At 36.3% G+C, this 24,942-nt stretch overlaps 1 protein-coding gene across 3 annotated transcripts in view; it reads right to left on the minus strand.

Annotated features, from left to right (window-relative positions):
• The window catches only part of LOC150088195 (ankyrin repeat domain-containing protein 17-like), a 1,023,061-nt gene that overhangs the window by 640,686 nt on the left and 357,433 nt on the right, over positions 1–24,942 (minus strand). For all 3 annotated transcript variants that reach the window (XM_090369376.1, XM_090369375.1, XM_090369377.1), the window contains exons 14-15: positions 24,351–24,444; positions 14,797–16,500 (exon numbers count right to left, since the gene is read on the minus strand). In XM_090369376.1, coding sequence (XP_090225502.1) covers positions 14,797–16,500; positions 24,351–24,444 — 1,798 coding nt within the window. The remainder of the gene's footprint in view (positions 1–14,796; positions 16,501–24,350; positions 24,445–24,942) is intronic.

Below are 24,942 nucleotides of genomic sequence, written 5' to 3' on the forward strand. Positions count from 1 at the left end.
CTGCATATTGCAACTGGCTTGATTCCAAATCCCTAGTTCATATTCTGGCTACATTAAAGCTCACAACAATTGTTAAGCAGTTATTAATCAGTCCAAACTAGATTTTGAACAGGCTAAGAATAGAAAATTTGCTTCTTATTCAAATGGTAGACAAGCATTCTAATCTCCTTCCAAAGCTATTGGCTGGAACTTTTGCTGATCTATACTCCCACCTGTTAAATCTTTATCTATAGCTGAGGTAGCTATAGAACCTGATGGTTTTATAGCTACCTCAACTAAAGATAAAACTGACTTGCTAGCATCATCCTTTTGTTCTTAATCTCGTACTAATGACCTTGGTAAGCCAACTCCTGCCATTTCCAGTATGCTCCACGAGTCCTGACTCCTGTAGTCTTTCTTCAAAAGAATGTCAGAAGAATTTTCACAAACTTTATATCAAACTCCACATTCTGGTGGTATTTCTCCACTTGTTCTCAACACCTGTGCTCCTAAGCTTCCTTCCATTCCATATTGCCTCTTTACACTTTCTCATTCCACTAGTGTTTTTTCCTTCTGCTTGGAAATAAGCTCATATTGAACCAGTTCCTAAAAAGAGTACCAAATCCCTTCTAACCATTAATCATCACACCACTGCCCTCACTGCCACTCTTTATAAAATAATGGAGAAATCCATTCAACACCAATTCCTAAACTATCTTGAAGCCTTCTACCTGATCAACGAGAACCAATATAGCTTCCATCAATGTTGATGCACTGACTTAAGTTAACCATCTATGGACAAATTCAATGGAAAAGTTTGTTGAAACTCAGGCAGATGGCTCTTGACATTACAAAAGTTTTGATCATGTTTGGCATAAAGGTCTTCTAAACAAGTTACCATCTCATGGCCTTCCAACTTTTTTTTTTTTTTTTTTTAATGTATAAATAATGACTGCTTCTCTATGGGTTATGGTTAGATTGTTAGGACATTTATGAGACTGTTTCATAAATGCTCTGTTACTGCTGCATGTCTTTTTTACAGATATTTCCATAGACACTGGTCTTCCAAATTAGCTTCTATAATTCTCTCTCTATCTCCCCCCTCCCCAAAACAAGTGTGAAAATGTGATGTGACCAGTCAACATCCTCTTACTGTCTGACTTCACACTCAGAGAACCAACTTTTCTTCTTTCTCTTTTATCTATTCAACTTCGGTTTTCTGGAACTGCCTCCCTTCACATGTATTTCCTTAAATCACATTCAATCTACAGAAATTCCAAGTCTAATAATATCTTTTGTATATGGGAGTTATATTTAAAAAACAAAAACTAAATGTTTTTCAAAAACTGTACATGAAAATTTGTCAATTTTGTAAAAATTAATGTATAAATAATGACTTTCTCACAAAATATTTTAATGTGTCAACATCTTGTGCACCCTCTACAAAGAAAATAAAGCAAGTTTTAAGAAATCCCTGTTTTCCCTAATCAGTCCCAATAACCAAATTAAAAAAGTTTCTATGTTTCTCAATTCCATATTCATTTCCACTTCAGGCCAAATGTCAGCTATCAAAATACTTCAATCACAGGATGGGTTCATTAGGGGGAGATCTAGTCTGATCAATCTGGCTGAGTCAATTATGCGGTGATAACTTTTTTTTTTTTTTTTTTTTTTTTTTTTATCAAAACCCCAAACAAGAGAGGTATTAGAACCTATAGTGCTTAGTACCAAGCTTTGGTTGGAGGTTGAGAAGATGAAAGAAGATATTTGTTGTCATTAGTCTTGAACTTCTGTAGACAGTAATTTTCAGGAAACACGTATAAAGGAAGATTGTTCCAGAAAACAACCTTGAATGAATAAAGGAGAAAGATGAAAATTTGGTTCTATGAGTTTGAAGTTGGACAATAAATGGATGTTGGCTGGTGGCGGCACATATTTGGACTGTTTTGAAAGGGAGAGCGGGAATTATAGAAGCTAATTCAGAAGAACAGTGCATGTGGACATATCTGTAGAAAAGGCATGCAGCAGAAACAGTACATCTATGAGACAGTGAGTGGAAAGACTATGTTAGAGAAGAGTCATTAATAAACCTAACTGCCCTCTTCTGAATGGAATCTAGAAGAGAGAGAGGTTTTGGGGGCATCGCCCCAGATGCGGGAACAATATTCCATGGTAAGGCAGATTTGTACAGAGTGAACAGTCTGGCAGAAAAGTAATGCCGAGAGTGAAAGAGTAAACCAAGTTTTTAACATGCAGAGGAAGCAATATTTGTAATGTGCTTGTGCCAAGAGAGATTAGAAGTCAGGGTAATCCCCAAAGGAATATATATCTTTTTTTTTGCCTAGAAATCGGAGTGTCACCAAAGATAAGCAAAGGAGCAGAAGAATACTTTTTGTGAGATATAAGACAAGACTGAGTTTTAGAAGGATTGAAATCAACTAAGTTGTCTTTGCCCCACTGGAAAATTACCTGGAGATCGGCATTTAAGGAATTGGTAGCAGATATTCGAGAAGTTGAAGCTGATTGAGCACGGCAAGGTTTCTCAAAATGGAAAGTGGAATGCAATGTGCTATAATCAGCAAAGCTATGGATAGGATTTCAAATCAATGGAAGAAAGTCATTAATATACAAGAGGAAAAGAGTGGGGGAAAAAACTGAACCTTGGAGACACCAGCATTAGTGGAGAAGTTAGAAGACAGAGAGCGATCAGAGAGAAAACTGGATAACCAATTACAAAAAACAGTTGGAAAACCATAAGATGGAAGCTTCTTTAGAAGACCTTTATGCCAAACACGATCAAAAGCCTTTGAGATGTCAAGAGCAACTGCTTGTGTTTCACCGAACTTTTCCATTGAATTTGTCCATAAATGGGTAACATTATCCAGAATATCACCAGTGGATCGACAGTGAGGGAATCCAAACTGGTGATCGTTGATCAGATGGAAGGTTTATAGGTAGTTTAAGAGTTGGCGGTTAATTGATTTCTCCATTATTTTAGAAAGAGTAGAAGTGATTGCAATGGGACGATAATTGGATGGGAGGGATTTGTCATCCTTTTTAGGAACTGGTTTGATATGAGCAAATTTCCAAGCAGAAGGAAAAACACCTTTGGAATAAGACAGTGAAAAAAGGCGGCAAAGAAGAGGGGTAAGTTCAGGAGAACAGGTTTTGAGAACAAGTGGAGAAATAACCATCAGGACCTGGAGCTTTCTTAGCATCAAGATTCTTCGTCAAAATCTTTCTGACATCCTTTTGACGGATGATCACAGGAGGCATTGAATGGAGTGTGTCGGGAATGGTGGGAGGTGTTTTACCAAGATCATTAATACATGAATTGGAAGAAAAATGGAATGCTAGCAAGTCAGATTTATCCTTGGATGAAGTGACAACAGAACCATCTGTTTTTGACAGAGGTGGGAGCATAAATGGGCAAAAGTTGAGGCGAGTAGCTTTGGTAAGAGACCAGAATTCTCGGCTACCATTATGCCAAGAAGCAAGTTTTCTAATCTTAGTTTGTTCAAAAGATAGTTTGGACTGATTAATAACCGCTTTACAATTGTTGCAAGCTTTGGTGCAGGCAGAAAATGAAACTGAAGAATGAGAAATGCAAATGCCACCAAAATTTCAAAATCTATTCTGTTGGCTTATGGGACAGTTCTAAGTTAAATTTAGATTTGATAGCATTCCCTTCCCAGTTTACTGTCTACAGAAACGTTACATTGAATTTGGAACACATATCCATTTCAAAATTCAATGCTTACTTAGAATATTTCAGTGATATTTGTAACAAATTTTATTACTATTTGCTAAAGCACCTGAAATGAATTAAGTAACTTGTTTTGACTGTGCAAATATTTATTCTTTATCTGTGCTCGGGGTAAATATATATTGTAGTTTTTAGCAAGTAACTCTCTTGAACAAAATTCTAAAAAATTTTGTCTAAAGGCTATACTAAATGGGCACTTAAAACGCCAGCATCAGCTGAAGTTGTAAACCCCTCCAACACAGCAAACGACACGTAGCTTTGCTAACATCAGATCATTTCAAACTAGAAGGGGCATTTCAAACATTTCATTGGATACCACCCAGAAACATTAGCATTAGTAGAGGCATATGATGCAAGAAAGCAAGCTTATGCAGCATCATCAAAAAAAAAAAAAACAAAAAAAAAAAACAAATTCCACTTCACCCCTTCATTCGTTTGAAATACCTGTCCAGCTGAGCTTTAAATTTATTTAGGCTATCAACTTCCACAACAAGGGATGGAAGTCTGTTCCACCAAACAACTACCCGCTGGCTAAAGGCAAATTTCGGCACATCTATCCTACATCTGTCTTTCCTCAATTTGAATTTATGCCCTTTCAAATGATTTTTCTGAGCAAGAGGAAGAATTCCATCAGCATTGAGCATGCTCAAACCATTCCAGGCTTTATACACCTCAATCAGATCACCTCGCAGGTCCCTAGTCTCCAGACACAGTAATTTGCAAAATTTAAGCCTTTCTTCGTAAAAGCAACTGTTTGTTCCATTCAATAATCTTGTTGCCCTTCTCTGTACTTGTTCCAACAGCTCTACGTCCTACTTAAAATGAGGCTTCCAGACCTGTATACAGTACTCAAGGTGTGGCCTGACCATTGCCTTATATAACAGGATAATCACTTCCTTAACCCTGCTAGAAAAATTCCTGTATATCATTGACAAGACACTATGAGCTACTCTTGCAGACCGTCTGCACTGCTCAAAAAACTTCATGTCTGCCTGCACAATTACCCCCCAGGTCCTTGTCGTTCTTTACCACTGTCAGTGTAGTGCCACAGAGTTGATACATCACTCTGGGGTTGCTGCTTCCCATATGTAGTACTTTACATTTGTCAATGTTAAACTTCATTTGCAACATCTCCACCCATCTGCTCTACTTTTCTAGATCCTGTTGCAGCAGCGTACTGTCATTAGTGTCCTTAACAAACCTGCCAACCTTCGTATCATCTGCAAACTTGGATATTATGCTTGATATACCATCATCAATATCATTTATAAATACAGAAAACAACAATGGACCCAATACTGAACCCTGGGGGACTCCACTAATAACATTAGTCCATGATGAGCAGTGTCCATTGGTTACCACTCTGTCTTCTCCCACTCAACCATCCCTTTATCCACAGCAGCAATTTTCCTCCAATGCCACACTGCTCCAATTTGTGCAGCAGTCTTCCATGTGCAACAGTATCAAATATTTCTTAGTTGGTATGTAAACCCTAGTAGCTTCCAACATAAATTCTTTGAATGCTTCCCATTTTGAATTTGCTGTTGGTAACATCATCAGTTGATCCCACCGTACAGAATTGAAATACTGTCTCGGACCACTGTAGTAACCTTTAAGAAAGTAAAAACCCTTCCCTTTACCCCTGATGGTAGTTAACTCTTTGAGTAAATCCCACTTCAGCACACTGATCACTGCCACTTAGTGGTTCCTTTATCTGCAGATTATTAATGCATAAAGAATCACTACTGATAATCAGATCAAGAGTACTAATCCCTCTAGTTGCCTCCCGAACATGCTGATATAGAACACAATCATCCAATAAATCCACAAAAGCCTTGCTAGTGTGTGAGTGACCAACCCACAAATTTCAGTCAATACCTGGGAAATTAAAATCCCCCATTATACGACTCTCTGATTTCTGATTTACTGGCCCACTCTATTTCCCTGTACAGTTCCTTATTATACTCATCAGAGTCATTAGGCCTATAACACACTCCTACTCTCAATTTTGATCTCTCAATGCTTATGTCACACCAAACTGACTCGACACTACGCTGTCCAGCGATGTTGAATGGCTTCACTTCCATGGATTTTGTGTGTTTCTTAACTAATAGTATAACCCCCTCCTCCCTTCCTATCTTGTCTATCCTTCCTGTACACATTGTTGTTGTCGTTATTTGGTTTTTAGGAGCATTAGCAACTAAGACCATATTGCTCCGGGGATATACGGTGGTCATTTCCTGACCTTTCTGCATCCTCCGTATTTGGTGGTCACGGATTCAATCCACGGTCTGATCAAGAAGAGTGCTTCCTACTGCTGCTACTGCCCACCTGGCTACGGAGGCGCCTTATACTCTCCAAATTCCATTTCTGCATTCCTTATATCTGTGTGATACCACATCTCTGATATCCCAACAATATCTGCTTTTGATGTTGTGAACAATACCTCAAATTCATCTAATTTATTTACCAAACTCCTAGCATTGGTGTAAATGCAAGTATACATGCACCTGTTCCTATTCTTAACTACCCTAACACAACCCATGTGTTTACTTGTACTGCAATGACTCCCAGCAGTCTCTGAAATACCCTACATCTTGTTTTCCATTGCTCATTCCAATAGAAGCAGTGCAAGAATCACTTTCACCCCTGCCTGTGGCTACTGTAACTGTTAATCTATTAGTCCTTGTATCGCCCAAGCTAGCAGTTTTCCGACCCGCCTAACAACTGCCTCAATAGCATTAGGAAATATTCTTGCACCATTTCCTATTCAAGTGTATCCCATCCCTGTAGAAGCAGTCTCTCCTGTTAACAAGTACAGACCAGGCGGGAAAAAATTCTACCCCTTGAGCCTTGCACAATCTTTCCAGGGCCGAATTGATCAACTAGGCTCTCATCATACACTCCCTCCTATCATGTCTGGGCATAATTGCAGACACTTTCAAATTCAACCCTAATTCACAGCTTTTTTTTCAACAGTGACCTGTACTTGTTAAGTAGTTCTGCCGGTCTCCTACTCTTAATATCATTAGTGCCAACACGTACAACAATATCACCCTTTGTGCCCTTAAAAGATGATATCTGCTCTACAACATCTTCAACTCTTGCCCCGGCAGACATACCCTGGTCCTGTTCCACCTATCCTTTTTACATAGCATGTTCCCAATTTCCCTAACAATAGAGTCACCAACAACTACTAGTTGTTGGTGACTCTGGGACAGCTCATTCTGCCTTGGGGGTTGCCGCTGTGTTGCATTTTACCTTTTAAGAATAGAAAACTTACCTTTTCTATTCTCAGTTTCAAAGTGGGTTGCTCAAGTTGGATGTATTGCACATTTATGTATGCAGTTGATTGCAAGCAGAGAGAGAAAACAACAACAGTGGATTAATCCAGCAAACTGAAATAGGTTAAAAACAGGACAGTTCTATATTATGTTTGTCTATATTATGTATAACGTCTTCCAAGACAGCATTGGAAGCCCCCTGTCCAGTTTGCCTGCCTTTCCCTCTGCTTCCTTTAAAACCAGGCCATGCTTTAATCACTCCTCTAGTATAGCCCTAAAAGACAGAAGAAATTGTTGTTGAATCAAAAGAAAAAGCTTCATCAAAATAAGGACATCTGATGGCAAAAATTCTTCAAAGATTGATGTGTGATATTGATGACGATGACGCACTGTTTCTCTCACATTGTGTCACTGAATATGATGCAATATATGGGTGGAATTATGTCAACAATTGACAAATTCATCTACTGTGTTAGAAGTATTAATTTTTGCTATTGTCAAAAAGCAATGCAGTCAGGTTGACTGCATTTCTTTCTGATATAGGAGTTACCAAGCCATCATATTTGATATAATAAACACAAAATGATTATATATTAATAAACTTTTTATAGAAGATAGATGGAAATTAGTTAAAATTACAAAAAAAAAAAAGTGACAAGATGAATCTGGGAGGGGGTGGGGGAAGAATTGACAGGTCTAAAGATAATTAAGCTTTAATTATTTTTTTGCTATAAAGGCATAATTCATTACAAATATTTACCAATAGGTTATTGTGTTCATAAGTGTACATACTTAGAAATTCTAAAACTTGAAAGAAGAAAGTGACATCGTGAAAAAATTTTCCTTGATCTGTAGTCACGGAAAAATCATATCAAACCATTACAATACTACTTCTCATCACTTAATAATTTCTAAATACCTTTCCAAACACTATCTTACAACCTTCCTTATTCATCTGTCCTCTTACCATGTGGTCTTTACTTAAAACAAAAAATTTAAGAAACTTTTGTGAAATTATATAATTGAGGGGAAAATATTTGAATAGCCTAGCCAATTCTGAAAAACTCAATGGGTAATTTTCTGCAAATGTTACACATTAGAACCCTAATAAGAAGTTTTCCAAGGGACGGGAGGTTTACACCTTCTTATGTGGGAGAACTTCTTAGAAGGGAAAATGACTTAAGGGTATGAAATATTAACTACACAAATAAAAATGAAAAGATACCTTACATGTGAATGATCATATGAATTGTAGGAAACTATCAAGAATAAAAATTGTCATTTAATGCAAAACAATATTTATTAGTCACGATTTAATAAGATTTCAAAATTATAACAAGGATGCCATGAGAAGAAAGGTAATGAGAGTGATAAAAATCAATTACAATAATAACGAGCAGTTAAAAAAAAAAATATATATATATATATAATTTTTTTCAAGTAGTTATCCAGAGAAGACTGCATCAAGTGTTTTGGGGAGAGCTTCATACAGAATAAATCAATTTCCCTAACACATTTCAACACTGACTCAGGAACATCAGGTACTCTACGAATGAATTGCTGCAGTGAAGAGAAGCCAATCATTGCATCTCGGAATGTTGGTACAGCAGGCTCATCTTGTTCAGACTCACTATCAGTCATGTTTTGACCTTCATTGCAAATTTCTTTAATACTTTGCAATTCACATGTGATAATGTCATTGTTTACATCAACATAATCATAAAAATTTACTGTAAATCCAAAACTACTCTGTAGGAAATGCCACTCGTCAAAAGGAATCCCTTTCTGTTCATCACTTTCAACATATTTTTTTCTATATCATGATAGAACCTAGCCTTTTTAAAGGAATTAATTATAATAGTAGGGCTCAGTGTATCCCATGATGCTTCTAAATAATACATTGCATCTAACAAAGAAAATTTTGAACTTTTCAGTTTTTCCATTGTTTACAAGGGTAAGCAATTCATGTACAAAATACTTATGAAAATGCATCTTTAAAACTTTCATCACTCCTGATCCATTGGTTCCACAACTGAAGTGGAATCCCTTGGGAAGAACTCCACAGGGACAATGTCTAAGTGCTCGCTGTTTTTCGGATAAGCAGGGCAGTTATCGACAAATAAAAGAATTTTTCTATTCTCTCCTGCCATCTTTGAATCTAGAGCTCTTAAATACTCATCAAAAAGACCACAGGTCATTCACGCTGTTCTCATATTTACATGGATGTGTTTTCACATTCTTGAAACAGAGTACTTTCTTGCATTTTTGTATCACAAGTAATTGGTAGTTGTTAGAGTGGAATAAAATTAACACTTAGGGTGGTAGAAAATGAAAAAGACCTGGGAGTAATTCTGAAGTCAGATATTAAGAGTAGGAGACCGGCGGAATTACTTAACAAGTACAGGTCACTGTTGAAAAAAAGCCGTGAATTAGGGTTGAATTTGAAGGTGTCTGCATTTTTGCCCAGACACGATAGGAGGGAGTATATGATGAGAGCCCTGTCGATCAATTCGGCCCTGAAAGGATGGTGTAAGGCTCAAGGGGTAGAATTTTTTTCAGCCTGGTATGTACTTGTTAACAGGAGAGACTGATTCTACAGGGATGGGATACACTTAAATAGAAAGGGTGCAAGAATGTTTGCTGATGCTGTCGAGGCAGTGTTAGGTAGTTAATAGATTAACAACTAATAGATTAACAGTAGCCACTGGCAGAGGTGAAAGTGATTCTTGCACTGCCTCTAATGGAATGAGCAGCAGCTTGGAAAATAAGATTCAGGATATTTCAGAGAATGCTGGGAGTCATTGAGGTACAAGTAAACACATAGGTTGTGTTAGGGTAGCCAAGAAAAAGAAGAGGTGCATGTATACTTGCGTGTACATCAATGCTAGGAGTTTGGTAAATAAATTTGATGAATTTGAGGTATTGCTCAAAGCATCAAAGGCAGATATTGTTGGGATATCAGAGACGTGGTGCACCCAGATATAAGGAATGCAGAACTGGAATTTGGGGAGTACAATGTCTAATGAAAGGATAGAAAGAGAGGAGGGGTTATTCTATTAGTTAAGAAACACATAAAATCCAAGGAAGTGAAGCCAGTCGACATCGCTGGACAGTGCAGTGTCGAGTCAGTTTGGTGTGACATAAGCATTGGGAGATCAAATTTGAGAGGAGGAGTGTGCAATAGGTGTAATGACTCTGATGAGTATAATAAGAAACTGTACAGGGAAATAGAGTGGGCCAGTAAATCAGAGAGTCTTATAATGGGGGATTTTAATTTCCCAGATATTGACTGGAATTTGTGGGTTGGTCACTCACACACTAGCAAAGCTTTTGTGGATTTATCGGATGATTGTTTTCTAAATCAGCATGTTCGGGAGGCAACTAGAGGGAGAAATACTCTTGATTTGATTATCAGTAGTGATTCTTCATGCATTAGGAATCTGCAGATACAGGAACCACTAGGTGGCAATGATCACAGTGTGCTGAAGTGGGATTTACTATAAGGAGGTAACTACCATCAGGGGTAAAGGGAAGGGTTATTGTTTTCGTAAAGGCGACTATGTGGTCTGAGACAGTATTTAAATTATATACAGTGGGACCAGCTGATTCTGTTACCAACAGCAAACTCAAAATGGGAAGGATTCAAAGAACTTATCTTGGAAGCTACTAGGCTTTACATACCAACTAAGAAATATTGTTCAAGGTTCGGCCCTAAATGGATGTCAGATGAACTAATGAGGCATATGGCAGAGAAGAAAAATGCATGGGATACATAAAAAATTAACATGTGACACAGAAGCCTATGATAGATATAAGTTGATCTGTAACCAGGTTACAAAGGAGGTTAGGCAGGCAAAGGCAGATTACTAGAAATCTTTGGCAAGGGATGCAAAGATAAACAACAAGGAGTACTTTACTTGTGTAAACTCTAGAAGGAAGGGGATGAATTAGATTGGTCCACTTGATATTGATGGTTCAACTGTTGATGATCCTTCTCAGGTAGGTAACAAACTAAATCAATATTTTGCATCTACATTCACATATGAGGAGTTATTCAGGAAGGGGAATGCCATAGATGAAGTAAACACTGGCAGTGAGCTAGATGATCTTGTAATAATTGAGAGTAAAGTCGAGGAGAAATTGTTGAAGATAAATACAAGAAAGGCACCTGGGGTGGAGGGGATCTATCCAGTTATATTAAAGGAGGCAGCAAAGGAAGTAAGCAATCCATTAGCCATAATTATGAGAGCTCCCTTGGATTCAGGGAAGGTACCCACAGACTGGAGATGTGCAAATGTAACCCAAATTCACAAAGATGGATCAAAGGCTGACACAAGTAATTATAGACCTGTGAGTTTAACTTCTGTTCCAGGAAAATTAATGGAAGCACTGGTTAAAGCACTGCAGGATCATCTTGACAAGAATTCAGTTATAGCTCAGACACAGCATGGTTTTGTTAATGGAAGGTCTTGCCTGACAAATTTGATTGGATACTATGATGTAGTCACAAAAGAATTGGATGCAGGGAATAACTTTGATATTATATATTTTGATCTTAGAAAGGCTTTTGATACTGTTGCACATGGAAGACTGCTGCACAAATTGGAGCAGTGTGGCATTGGTGGCAAATTGTTGCTATGGATAAAGGGATGGTTTAGTGGCAGAAGACAGAGAGTGGTAATTAATGGACACTGCTCATCGTGGACTAATGTTATTAGTGTAGCCCCTCAGCGTTCAGTGTTCCGGTCCATTGTTGTTTTCTGTATTTATAAATAATATTGATGATGGTATATCAAGCTTAATGTCCAAGTTTGCAGACGATACAAAGGTTGGCAGGGTCGTTAAGGACGCTACTGACGCTATGCTGCTGCAACAGGATCTGGAAAGGTTAAGCAGATGGGCTGAGAGGTGGCAAATGAAGTTTAACATTGACAAATGTAAAGTACTACATATGGGAAACACCAACCCCAGAGCAACGTATCAACTCTGTGGTGACAGTTATAGAGAATGAAAAGGACGTGGGGGTAATTGTGCAGGCAGATATGAAGTTCTCTGATCAGTGCAGACAGGCTGCAAGAATAGCTCATGGTGTCTTATCAATGATATACAGGAATTTTTCTAGCAGGGATAGGGAAGTGATTATTCCCTTGTATTAGGCAATGGTCGGGCCACACCTGGAGTACTGTATACAGGAGTACTGTATATGGAGGCCTGGAGTACTGTATATGGAGGCCTCATTTCAAGAAGGATGTAGAGCTACTGGAAGAGTACAGAGAAGGGCAACAAGGTTAGTGAACGGAACGAAGGGTTGCTCTTATGAAGAAAGGCTTAAGTTTTGCAAATTACAGTGTCTGGAGACTAGGCACCAGCAAGGTGATCTGATAGAGGTATACAAAGCCTTGAATGGTTTTAGCATGCTCAATGCTGATGGGATACTGCCTCTTGCTCAGAATAATCACCTGAGAGGGCATAAATTTAAATTGAGGAAAGACAGATGTAGGATAGATGTGCGGAAATTTGCCTTTAGCCAGCGGGTAGTTGGTTGGTGGAACAGACTTCCATCCCTTGTTGTTGAAGTTGATAGCCTAAATAAATTTAAGGCTCAGCTGGACAGGTATTTCGAACGAATGAAGGGGTGAAGTGGAAGGTGTTTTTTTTTTTTTTTTTGGCTGATGCTGCATAAGCTTGCTTTTTTGCATCATATGCCTCTACTAATGCTAATGCTAATGAAATTTTCTTAGCAGTGCAGACAGGCTGTCAGAACAGGTCATGGGTCATTGTCAATGATATACAGGAATTTTGCTAGTAGGGAAAAGGAAGTGATTATCCCTTTGTATAAGGCAATTTTCAAGCCACGCTTTCAGTACTGCAAACAGGTCTGGAGGCCTCATTTCAGGAAGGATGTAGAGTTACTTGAGCGAGTACAGATAAGGGCAAAAAAAATGATAATGGGAACAAAGGGGTCCTATTACCAAGAAAGGCTTAAATCCTGCAAATTTCAGCGCCTGGAGACTAGGCACCTGCGAGGCAATCTGATCCAGGTATGGGTTGAGTAGGCTCAATTCTGATGGGATTCTTCCTCTTGCTCAGATTACTAACTTGAGGGAGCATAAATTCAATTGAGGAAAGACAATTATAAAATAGATGTGCAGAAATTTGCATTTAGCCAGCAAGTAGTTGATCGCTGCAACAAACTTCCATCTGTCGTGGAAGTTGATAGCTTAAATAAATTCAAAGGGGAATTGGACAAGCATTTAGAGGGAATGGATGTGTGAAGGGTTTTTTTTTTTTTTTTTTAAGCTGATGCTACGTAAGCTTGCTTTCTTGCATCACATGCCTCTGCTGCTGCTACTACTACTACTGCTAGTCTACAGGAAGCTTCCTTCTGAGCCATTCACCCCACTAGCACTGTAATTCTTTCTTTTCTCAGTTTACCACAATGGCTGGTTGGTTTGTTTTTGATTTTACTGATGCATCAGCAACTAAGGCTATAATGTGCCTTACCACCGTGGCAATTCTGTCCTTTGAATGCATAAGTCTTATTAAGAAATTGGCTATAAAAGAATCCTAATTCATCATCATTAAAAATATCACACTTTCTATATTGTTTGATCAAAACATGTAGTTTCCTTTTCCTCCACTCATCAACTTGTACACTAAAATATTCACACTAAAATATTTTCCGCAAATTACTTTGTAAACTAAACCATATTTCTTAAAGAATTACCAAAAATACTAATGGTAATGTACAGAAATAAATCAAGTACAGTATTATAAGTTTGGCTTTCATCATACCTTAATTAAAAGGTCACAATTACAATAAGACACAGCAACAATACACTAAGTAATTCAGAACCGTGAGAACTTAACAGCAAATGCCTCACTGTGCTTCTCACGTGGTCGACACGTGAAGATTTAAATATAGAAATAAACAATTTATATATTTAAAAAACGTATTAAGTGGGAAAATATCATTATAATAATACATTGTGTATTCTTTTATCCAGAACTTTTTATATGGGAAAACCTTTTACCCAGGAAATTTCTTAAGCAGGAAAATAATACATTACAATATTTAGAGTTGAAATTGGGACTTAAGAAACCAAACCTAGTACAGGGGAAAATTTCTTATGCACAAATTTCTTATCCGGTTTCTACTCTATTTTTGTTTAAATAAAAATTCAGTCCTGGAATATTTTTATTCCAATTTGTATAGGCAAGATAAGAACAGCAAAATGCAAAAAACTAAAACTAAAATATTATTATTATTTATTGATTATTTTTATTATTTTCTTTATTAACAACTTGCCAACAAAGAGAAAGTTATCCACATTTACACCACCTCTATAGCTGAGTCGTCACGAGTGGTAGAGTGTGCTAACACACGCTCTTTGAATAGACTGGGGCTCGAGCCCCCGACTGCTAAATACGGTCGATCTGCCAACTCGCACTGGACCAGCGTGGTATATTATGGTCCATTTCCCTCAACATGAATCACTGAGGAGGCTTCCATCCTGCAATGGACTGATAATGCCTGCAGTTTACTTTTTACAGCACCTCTAACAGAGCCTTAATCATTTACCAACCAACCAGGTGATCAAGACTATGCTAAAAGTTCACAATACAATAAAATTGTGGATAACTCCATGTGAGAATAACGATAACCCTGTAGAAAACAACTCATTCAAAATCTTGATTAAAGAAATAAGTAAATTGTTTTGAATGTAAATTCAGGGAGACTAAGTTAAGAGAACATGTTTAACTCACCTGTCATAATGTCACCTAAAGTCTCATGCAATGTCCTTGCAGGTGCAGCAACCATTAGCCCATCTTCTAATGCAATATTATGACTGAAGCTTGCACCACAACTGGCAGCAATAGTGACTGGTGATGGGATAGAAACTGGAGAAACTGCTAAAGATACAGGGAAGGCTTGTCCAGTCATTCCCCCAAGTGTAAGAACTCCAGCTGCATCAAGAGGAATGTTGCCAACTAATGTACAACTATCTGTACAAGTTGAAGTTAATTGTGGTTTAATTACATGTTGTGGTTGGGTAACTAATGACTGCAACTGTGATTGATTAGTATTAAGAATGTTCAATGGCTGGGATAGCTGTTGGGTCTTTAAATTTTTGCTCTTCTGTGATTTGGATATTTTTTCTTGATGCTGCCTCTTCGTATCTTGCTGAACTGTCTGGGTCAACTGCTGTTGCTGAAGATGCTGTTGCTGTAACTGTTGCTGAATAAGTGCCTGACCTACCACTACTGGATCCAAAATAGGAATGGCATGTGTTTGAGTGGTATCTGTTGTGAGTTTTATTCCACCTGCTGCTTGCATTAATGCTAATGCATCTGCTGCCCCTTCAAGGTGACTACTGGCTCTTACAGTAAGATTCTGGGTAAATTCTGAGAGAACGAATTGTTGCTGGTGCTGTTGATGTAACAGCTGTTGCTGTTCTGATAAAACAACGTTCCGCAAGTTCATCTTTTCAACTTCTTCTAAATGACTTTGTGCTTGTCCTTTATTAAGAATTTGCTGTTGATTTTGAAGATGAAGCTGTTGTTGTTGTTTAAGTGAAGTTTTGGATAGCTTTGTGGTTTGTTTATTTGGCCTACCCTTAACATGTTGATCACCAAGAACAGTAGTACTTGAAGTCACTTGCAATCCAGGCTTTGGTTGCTGATAAAGTTGTTGGGAATGAAGTGTCTGAACAGCAACAGGTGGTGCAGTTAAATGGGCCGCTGATGCCGTTGTTCTAAGGTTTAGTCCCAAATGACCTGTAACACTTGATAAGTCAGGTACTACAGTAGATGGCAAAGAACCTACATCTAAGATGGTGGCACTGTTTAAAAGGAGTTGTTGTCCATGTCCTGTAGTAATTGGGGGAAATGTAGTAGCGACATTATTTGTTACTGCTGCTATAGTGGGACTTGCTGTAGCTACTGTCCCTAATCCCTGTAAGTGATGATGATGCTGTTGTTGATGTTGTGCTGTAAGAAGAAGTTGTGCTTGTGCTTTTTCTTGTAGTTCTCTTTCAACTCGCTGTAGCTCTTCCAAAATCTGTTGTTTTTGTAAAATCTGTTCTTCAGGAGTTGGATGTAATAATTCAGCTTTTTTCATCATGCTATTAATGCAAGCCTCTAGTCTTTCACTGGGTTTCATTTCCTTATCATCTCCTGATTCAATGCCCCCTCCTCCTCCAACACATACAACTTCACTATTTACATTTAAACATTTCTGACTACTAGTCTCAGTCTGAATACTTATGGAATTAGCCTGAGCTGCAGCATTGCTTTTGCTCCTAAAATGGAGACGATGCTGACTTTCGCCAGATGAGGAGGAGGGGGCCTCAACGGATTTAACTAGGATATTTTTACGTTGAAGAGATTTTTGTATATTCTGTTTCACAGAAGGTTGAGAAGTATTTGGTAAGGCATCCTGAACTTGCAAGAATTCTTGAATCCTTGGCACTAAAAAAGAGAAAAATTCTTCAACAATATATTATAAAAATACTATATATATAAGTTTGTATTAATATATTGAATAAAGTATGCATAAATGGATGCGAAAATTACACAGTGGGGATAGTACAAAAGGAAGTGTAGTAGATATGCGAGAGGTGAAAAAAAATGTTAATATCCTAAAAATTATGATGAATTAAGAAATTTATCGGCTGAATTACAAAGCCAATAGAAGGTGGGTGAACTGTAAAGTAAAATTAGTACAGAAAATACAAATAATAAAATAAAAAGTGGTACAGCTGTCATCAGATATGGGTGGAAACATATTTAGATAGTGGTCAAATATAGGTAAGGCAAACGTGCAGAATCTGATGTCAGCTGAAGCACATGCGTGCGTGAAAAAAATTCTTAAAATTACAATTGTCATATTTAAAATGCATAAAAAGCAAAAGAAAAATTATTTTGTAACAATAATACTTAACTATGGATTTGTAAATTTACAGATTTGATATCTACAAATGCTTCTGATTTTTTTTTAGCAGAGGGGATACAGACTAAATTTCAGAGGCCATATTGTTAAATCTGTTGCTCAGAACTGGCAATGCATTTTCCCATAAAACCAATGTCAACGATAGTGGTTTCATCTTAAAAAAATATTTGACAACACAGCGCTCCAATGTCCTATTTATATTACAAATTTCACTAAATATTTCTCTCACCTTAATTAAATAGATATAAAGAAACATAGGCATTATCATAAAGGAAGTATATTCAAAAATCTAACTGATATAAAATTAAATTACTAAAAAGTTCTCTAAGGCAAAGTGCTAACACAAAGTAAATGAAATTTCCACTATTTAAGTGGAGATTTCACTTCAGAGCCATAAAAGTTCTTGCTGATCTTCAATTACTTTGAAGAGAATATGCATGTATAATATATGAGGACCAGTATAAAAGTAATGCCTCCTAATTTTTTTTCTTTCAAATGCGGCACCATAGATCATTTCACGTGTCACTAGAGGTCTTTAGTTTCACCATACTGAGTGGCACTGTGATAGGTCTTGTGAGTGCAGCACATGGATAGTTCAAAATGGCGGATGTTATAGATATTTGTAAAAAGAGTGGTGATTGAATTTCTTACCAATGTGACATCTATCGAAATCCATACAGGTCTCAAAAATGTTTATGGTAACAAAACTGTAGATGTGAGTACAGTTAGACAGTGAATAAGACAGTGGGGTTAGACAGTGGGGAAAATGATATTGTTGACAAACCCGGAAGTGGCCGGCCAGTAATGTCAGTGACAACAAACAACAAGAGCTGGATCAATGCCCTGAACAAAAAGGACCACTGCATCACACCAGGTAAATTGTGTGATGCAGCAGATATAGGGAAACCTGCTGTGATAACCACAGTAAAGGAACTAAGTTACAAGGCTTGCACCCAGTGGGTTCCGAAAATGCTGACACATGAGCACAGAGAAGCCAAGAAAACTATCTGTACAAACTTCTCCAGCACTACAAGAGTGAAGGAGAGGTTTTTCTTACACACATAGTAACAGGTGACGAACCTGGGTCCACCATTATGACCCTGAAACGAAGAGACAGTCAGTGGAGTGGCAACATCAAAATTCACAGCACAATTCAGTTCCAATGTTGGTGTATGCAGAACCAACGTTGTATAATTTTTTTTTTCTTCAAATCCTTCCAACAAATGTTGGAAGGATTTGAAGATTTGAAAAAACAGTTTGTGACAACTGTTTTTTCTTATGTTCAACTTGCCCAAGTTTGGGCAAGGTGAATTACACCTGATGTTAATACAACTAATTACACCTGATGTGTAATTTGAAAGCCCACATAACTGTAGGATAGTCAGAAAGTTTCAGACAGTCAGAATAATAGAAACTGGACTTAACCAACCACCCCGTGCACTTGGTATCAGTACCCATCACAGGGTGGGAAAAATGCCACAAGGAGGAAAAAAGTAGTAATAATAATATGACCAGGTAGACAGGATAATACATCAGAAACTAGTGAGGAAATAACAGTTGATAAAAGAAAGTGTACCATATCACAAGTACAAGCCTGAAGCCATACTAGAGATATCTACTCATAGACTCTACTAGGACCATACCATAATGAAAACAGGAGATCCCACACAACAGACCAGGCATAAACCTCATCAACAAGAAGGAAATGGCTTACATACCTGATCAATGTAGCAGAACCCAACAGCAGCAACTTCCAGAAAACATATGAGGAACTGATCAGGAAGTACTCACCCCTAAGACAGGAAGTCAAAGATATGCAGCATATGGAAAGATGTGTAACATACGGAAAAAGTAATGACTCCCTGATCATTGTGTTAACCACCAGCATGGTGCCAAAAAAGCCTCATAAGAACTAGCAACAATAGGTCTCCCAGAGAACACTTACATGGAACTCCAGAAAACTGCAATCCCGAACACTTGTAGGATAGTAAGAGAGTTCCTCGACCAACAGTAACAACAATAATAGTAACCAGACACAATCAACCTTCCTGTGCACTTAGTACCAGTACCCATCACGAAGAAGAAAAAACTCATAAAGGAGAAAATAAGTGGTTTTTTTTTAAAATAATAACAGTGATCTGTAATAAAAAGGAAATAAAAATCCACCATAATAATAATCACTTGACTGTTTATTAATTTCATTCCACAAAAGGTTTTGAACAATGAGTTACACTTTTTCTAATATGGCATGCAAATAAAACTATCCTAATTGGTGACCCCTGTTCTGGAATATAATGCCTGCTACTAGGCTTTCCAGTTAGCAAAGTACTATATAACAGAGATTTTATTGTAAAACTGAATTAAAATAATTAATTGACCTCTTATGTGTTTTTGCAGCCAGCAAGATTTAAATAGCTTAGTCATTTAAATTGCAGTGGTCTCAATACTGCATTAATTTCAAACAAATGCCATACAACTAATTACACCTTATTAGTAATACAACTAATTAAAAGAGTAAAAGATGAGCCAATGGCTAAATGGCAGAATATTTTTGTGATGCAATGACCACAGAAAGACTAATCTGTTAATTGTATTACTTACAAAGAAATGTTTGAAAGTGGTGCGATACCAGCACACGAACACAATTCAGTTTGGGATGCAAAGTTTCTTCTTCTGAAAGCATTAACAAAAGTGGGTTAATTGAGTAGTTCAGACTTTGCTCACTACAAAAAACAAGGGGATATTTGGAGGGGGGGCTTTTTTTGGTAAACTCTTACAGGATTTATATCCTACCTATATTGTATTCATTGCTATTTTCTGCTGTACTAATAATTAAAAGTTCAGCATTTTATTCTAAAATTCGATATTTCCCAGTAGGATTTTTAAAGTTTACAGACATGTTCAATGCATTTTTTGCCAGTCAACTGGCAAAACCCTTGTAATGGCTGAATGAGATAAATTTTCAATACTACAGTGGTGTTATACCCACAACAGAGCAAAACTCTAGGTACTAACACAGCGCTATATTATAGATTACACATTCAAGTATAAAAAACTTCAATGGCATTCAAGATTATCCATAGATTCATCTCCAGTGTCCCCTACCCTACCCTATAAAAAGCATTAATCAGATCAGCGGTTTCCATGACCGACAAGGAAGATAATAACACAATAAAATTCAAAATAGAAACAATTAATTGCACATTTATTCAAAATCCAATTAAGACTAGTTTAATTCAACAAAATTTATTACTGATTTACTGAACATGACTAGTACTATTAAAAAACTATTTATTAGTACCAGTAACGTTCATTAGCTTTTTTTTTTTTTTGCAAAATTTTTCAAAAATTTACCAGTTTTCAGAAGCTCTAAATCTTCCACTCTTGTGGGCTGTAGCTTTCATTTAACCCATTTATGCCCACTGATTTAAGTAGATTTAAGTAAATTAAAGCAGATATTTCTGCTTTAATTTATTTAAATCCTGAGTTTAAAAATCCCTAATAAACACAGCATTACAAAATGAAATTTATCATTATTAAAATGAAATTTATGAAATTTGTTACTTGTAGTAACAAGACTAAAAAAAATTATATTCAGAATTCACTCTGAATGCATATTTCATTATTAGAAATGCAACATATTCAGAAATATAATTAAGTAGATATAACCTATTGTTACTTTTAACAATATAATACATAAATTTTCTTTTTAATGTTCAACTCTCTCTCCCATATTAATAAGAAAAGAACAAAAAGGTGGAAAATGTAAAGGGCACAAAGATGAATGAATTCTTTTGCAGTGCCTTTTAAAACTTTCTTTCCTTTAAATACATGCTTCCACAGTCACATTTACAACAGGTTTATGAACACACTTTGCATTCCCAAAGTGTCATTTATAAACCAGTTATATTTTAAGAATAGGATGGACTATGAAAATAATTTGTTTCATTAAATTTTTCATCAAACCATTCCATTCAAGACTAACAAAGCACTAATAAGAGAGGGTGGACAAAATTTAGAAATACTTTTGTTATAGTAATTTTTTTATTAGTATTCATTATTTTGATCGAAACTTACGCTACTTAGAAGGTTAATGTTGATCAAAATCTTGAGAAGCAGATTTTATTAGCCTGCATTTTAACTGCCATTATTATTATAGACTCTATAATGAGTGTGCAAATGCAGAAATGATACTCAGTTCTTTGGAACACAAATATAATATAAATTATTATACTCTCATATTGATTTTCAACAGTGAGGATGAACTATTGAAAATTTATATACACTGCAGAAGACTCGCATTTAGCATTGATAAAAAGAGAGAGAAAATAATAAAGTAAATTTTAAGACTTTAACCTTTCTTATCATTATACACCTTGTGTGTTGCAATACCAGATTCCACAGAAGGACAAACCAGAAATATTCCAACTCAGTAAGCACCTCTGTTATCTATTCAAATAATGGTCTAACACAGGCCTGGGAAAACTATGGACCGTGGGCCGCATGCGGCCCACCAAACATTTTTGTGCGGCCCGCGTGCTTTAATTGTATTTTCGAAAAAAGTTGACTTATTTTATGAACTACTTTTTGCCTTTTTGAAAAATTAAATTTTTTTTATGTACATTATAGAATTTGTCGACTTGTAAATTGTTTTATCATCTCTGTATTGTTCAAATTGAGATAGAATTTGAAATTGTGCGCGAACCGGAGCGAGCCAATGGGCGCTTTTATAACCGTATAATTTGCGATTATAAACTATCCGCGCGAAACTACGGTAACAGCCAATCGGTGATGACGACAGCGGCTTTGCTAAAGTATGTGGCGGAGTAATAGGATAGGACTGCTGACCGGCCGCAGTTCCAATCTGTTTTCTCTGACGGTCATCCCGCAGTTGTTTTTTTTGCGTTATCTTCGGTTATTATCTTGGTGTCAGTAGCGATAAAAATAATATTTACGCCCTTTTAAAAATAAATAAAAAACAAAAGATATATTCAACAAGAGCATCGTGTCGTCAATGAAGAGTGGAACACAAAATATTTTTTTGCTAACATAAATAACGGGCCTATTTGTCTCATCTGCCGGGAGAGAGTCTCAGTGTCGAAAGAATACAATTAAAAGACATTTCACTACTAAACATCCAAATATGGTGCCAATTTAAATCCGGAAGCGAGAAAGAAAACTGCTGATGGATTGATTCAAAATCTAGACAACAAAATGTGTTTATGCGGCTAACTAAGGAACAAGAAGCTACTGTAGAGGCAAGTCTCCATCACAAAAAGGCAACAAGCTTTTTTGTGATGGAGACTATATCAAAAAATGTATGACTGAAGCTTGTGGAATTATATGTCCTGACATTAAACACAAATTTGAGAATATCAGTTTATCTCGGCGAACCGTAGTAAGAAGAATTGAATGTATCGATACAAATTTGAATGAGCAATTATTATCAGTATTAGAATCCATAACATAGTAGACGAAAGTAACGACCAAAAGAATACTGTGCAATTATTAATTTTCATACGTGGAGGTGGTAGATGACTTTCATCAAACGGTGAAATACCACCATTTTGCTTATTGGAGGCTTGAAGTGGTGAAACCCATGTTTAGTCTCTAGAGCAAAGTTTCCGGCATCCCTCCCCCCCATACTTCTTCAACCCATGCACGGTACTAAGTACTATAGGTTTCGATACCTTTCGTGTTTGGGGTTTTCATAAAAAAAAAAAAAAAACCTCTAATTTTGAAATTATTGAAGAGCTTCTTTCAATGGAATCTCTTGAAGACCAAACAACGGGCTGATTTATTTGAAAAAGTTGAAAAATGCTTAACAAGATATAATTATGGAACAAAATGGTAAGCATAACAACTGACGAAGCACCAAGTTTGACAGGTAAAAATGTTGGAGCGTTAAAGAAAATTCAGGATAAAATTTGTGAAAATTAACCTGATTATAATTTAATTACAATTCATTATATTATACATCGACAAGTATTATGTAAAAATGTGTTAAAAGTTGAACATGTCACATCACATCTTGTATTATTAAACTAGTAAATTTAATACGATCGAGGGGCCTGAAACACAGGCAATTCATTAATTTTCTTCAAGATATTGAATCCGAGTACACAGATATTCCTTATCGATGGCTTAGCTTAGGAAAAGTTCTTCAGCGAGTATGGGATCTTAAAGATGACATCATTCTATTTTTAAAACTGAAAAATATTATGTACTTTCCCAAATTAACTGATAATAACTGGATTTGTGATTTTGCGTTTACCCTGGACATCGTGACACACTTAAATACTTTCAAATCCGCGTTACAAGGGAAAAATTTATACGCCCATGATATGGTAAAAAGTTTGAATGGATTTCCATTAAAACTCCAGTTGTTCCTTCGACATTTATTGATTAACAAGGTAGACCACTTTCCAACCATGAAGTTGCTGAGGATTCCAGAAAATAAATTTGAAAAATATTGTGAAATTATCAACGCTTTGAATGACGACTTTTCACGAAGATTTGGCGACTAAAAATTGAGACAAGTTTGGCAATAGTGCACGGACCCATTTTCAATATAAATTGATCGTGCACCGAGTGAACTACATCTGGAGTGTGATACCAATTTAAGGGAATTGCACCGTCATGAGGAAATCTGTAAATTTTACAATACTCTTAATTCGGACAAATTCGACGAACTTAAAGATTTTGCCCGAAAAATGTTGGTTATTTTTGGATCAACCTACATATGTGAACAAACATTTTCCATCATGAATCTAAATAAAAATTCTTTACGATCAAGCATTACCATCACCGATGAACATTTGGAAGCAGTTTTAAGAATCTCAATTACAAAATTAACACCCGAAATTAAAAAAATGTTAAAAGATGTAAAACAGTTCCATTCATCTTATTACATTCTTGGTTGTTAGAGAATAATTTTTTTATGTTATATTTCTTCTTCATGATAACAAATAACATATATCTAAAAATAGTATATTACGTGCGGCCCGGCTTCTTTTTGAATTCCTATTGTGGCCCTTCAGCCCAAAAGTTTGCCCAGGCCTGGTCTAACATAAAATAGTCTTAGTAACATTATAGTAACAAACTATACCAGCAATTCAATTAATACTCGTTACTCCAAATATATCACTTATTCAAATGTAACTAACATGTATTTTGATACGAATTTCACATAAATAAAGAAAAAATAAAAGGAAATGCAAGTAACATAATAAATTTCCTACTTCATAGATTTATGAATGGCCTAATACACATTGCAGAAAATATGAGGAAACTACAACAGGATAATATTTTATTAAAAATAAATTCTACTGGAATTAGCCTACCTGAAATGATACAAATTCACACTCACCTGACTGAACACTTGTTAAATAGGAACCGGCTGAAGTTTGTTCCATATCCTGAGAAGGAAAAACTTGCAATCCATGTGGAGGCACACGGGGGGCCTAAAAATTCAAGCAACCCATAATTTATTAAAATATGAATATGCTCGTAGGAAGAATTCCTGTGTGTGTAAATATATTTTTGCTAAGAACAGAAAAATATTAAACTTTTGGAATAGCATCCTGTTGCATTTCCCAATATACAGAGCGTTTCAAAATGTATACACGCTTTAAAAATTTATATTTAATGAACAGTTGCACCAATTTAATTTTCCTAAACACATTTTTGTAGCTTAAAAATAGACAAGTTTTTACAATAATTTAATTTTTGTTTTAATTTACAGATACTTCTAAAACAATGGAGAGTGCCCAATTAAGTTTTGAAGAAAGAAAGGCAATTATAAAATGGTATTGGAAACATCAAAATGTCAATGAAGTTCAAGGTGCTTAGAAATCACAATAAGGAACAAAAGCGCATACATGTCTAACAATTACTCGTTTGCTGGATAAATTTGAGGAGCATAGAACCATTCAGAATATCAATAACTTAGCATATGGCAC

This window comes from Mastigoproctus giganteus, chromosome 3, assembly GCF_048544385.1.
Source record: "Mastigoproctus giganteus isolate SK-2022 chromosome 3, ASM4854438v1, whole genome shotgun sequence".
Lineage (NCBI taxonomy): Eukaryota > Metazoa > Arthropoda > Arachnida > Uropygi > Thelyphonidae > Mastigoproctus > Mastigoproctus giganteus.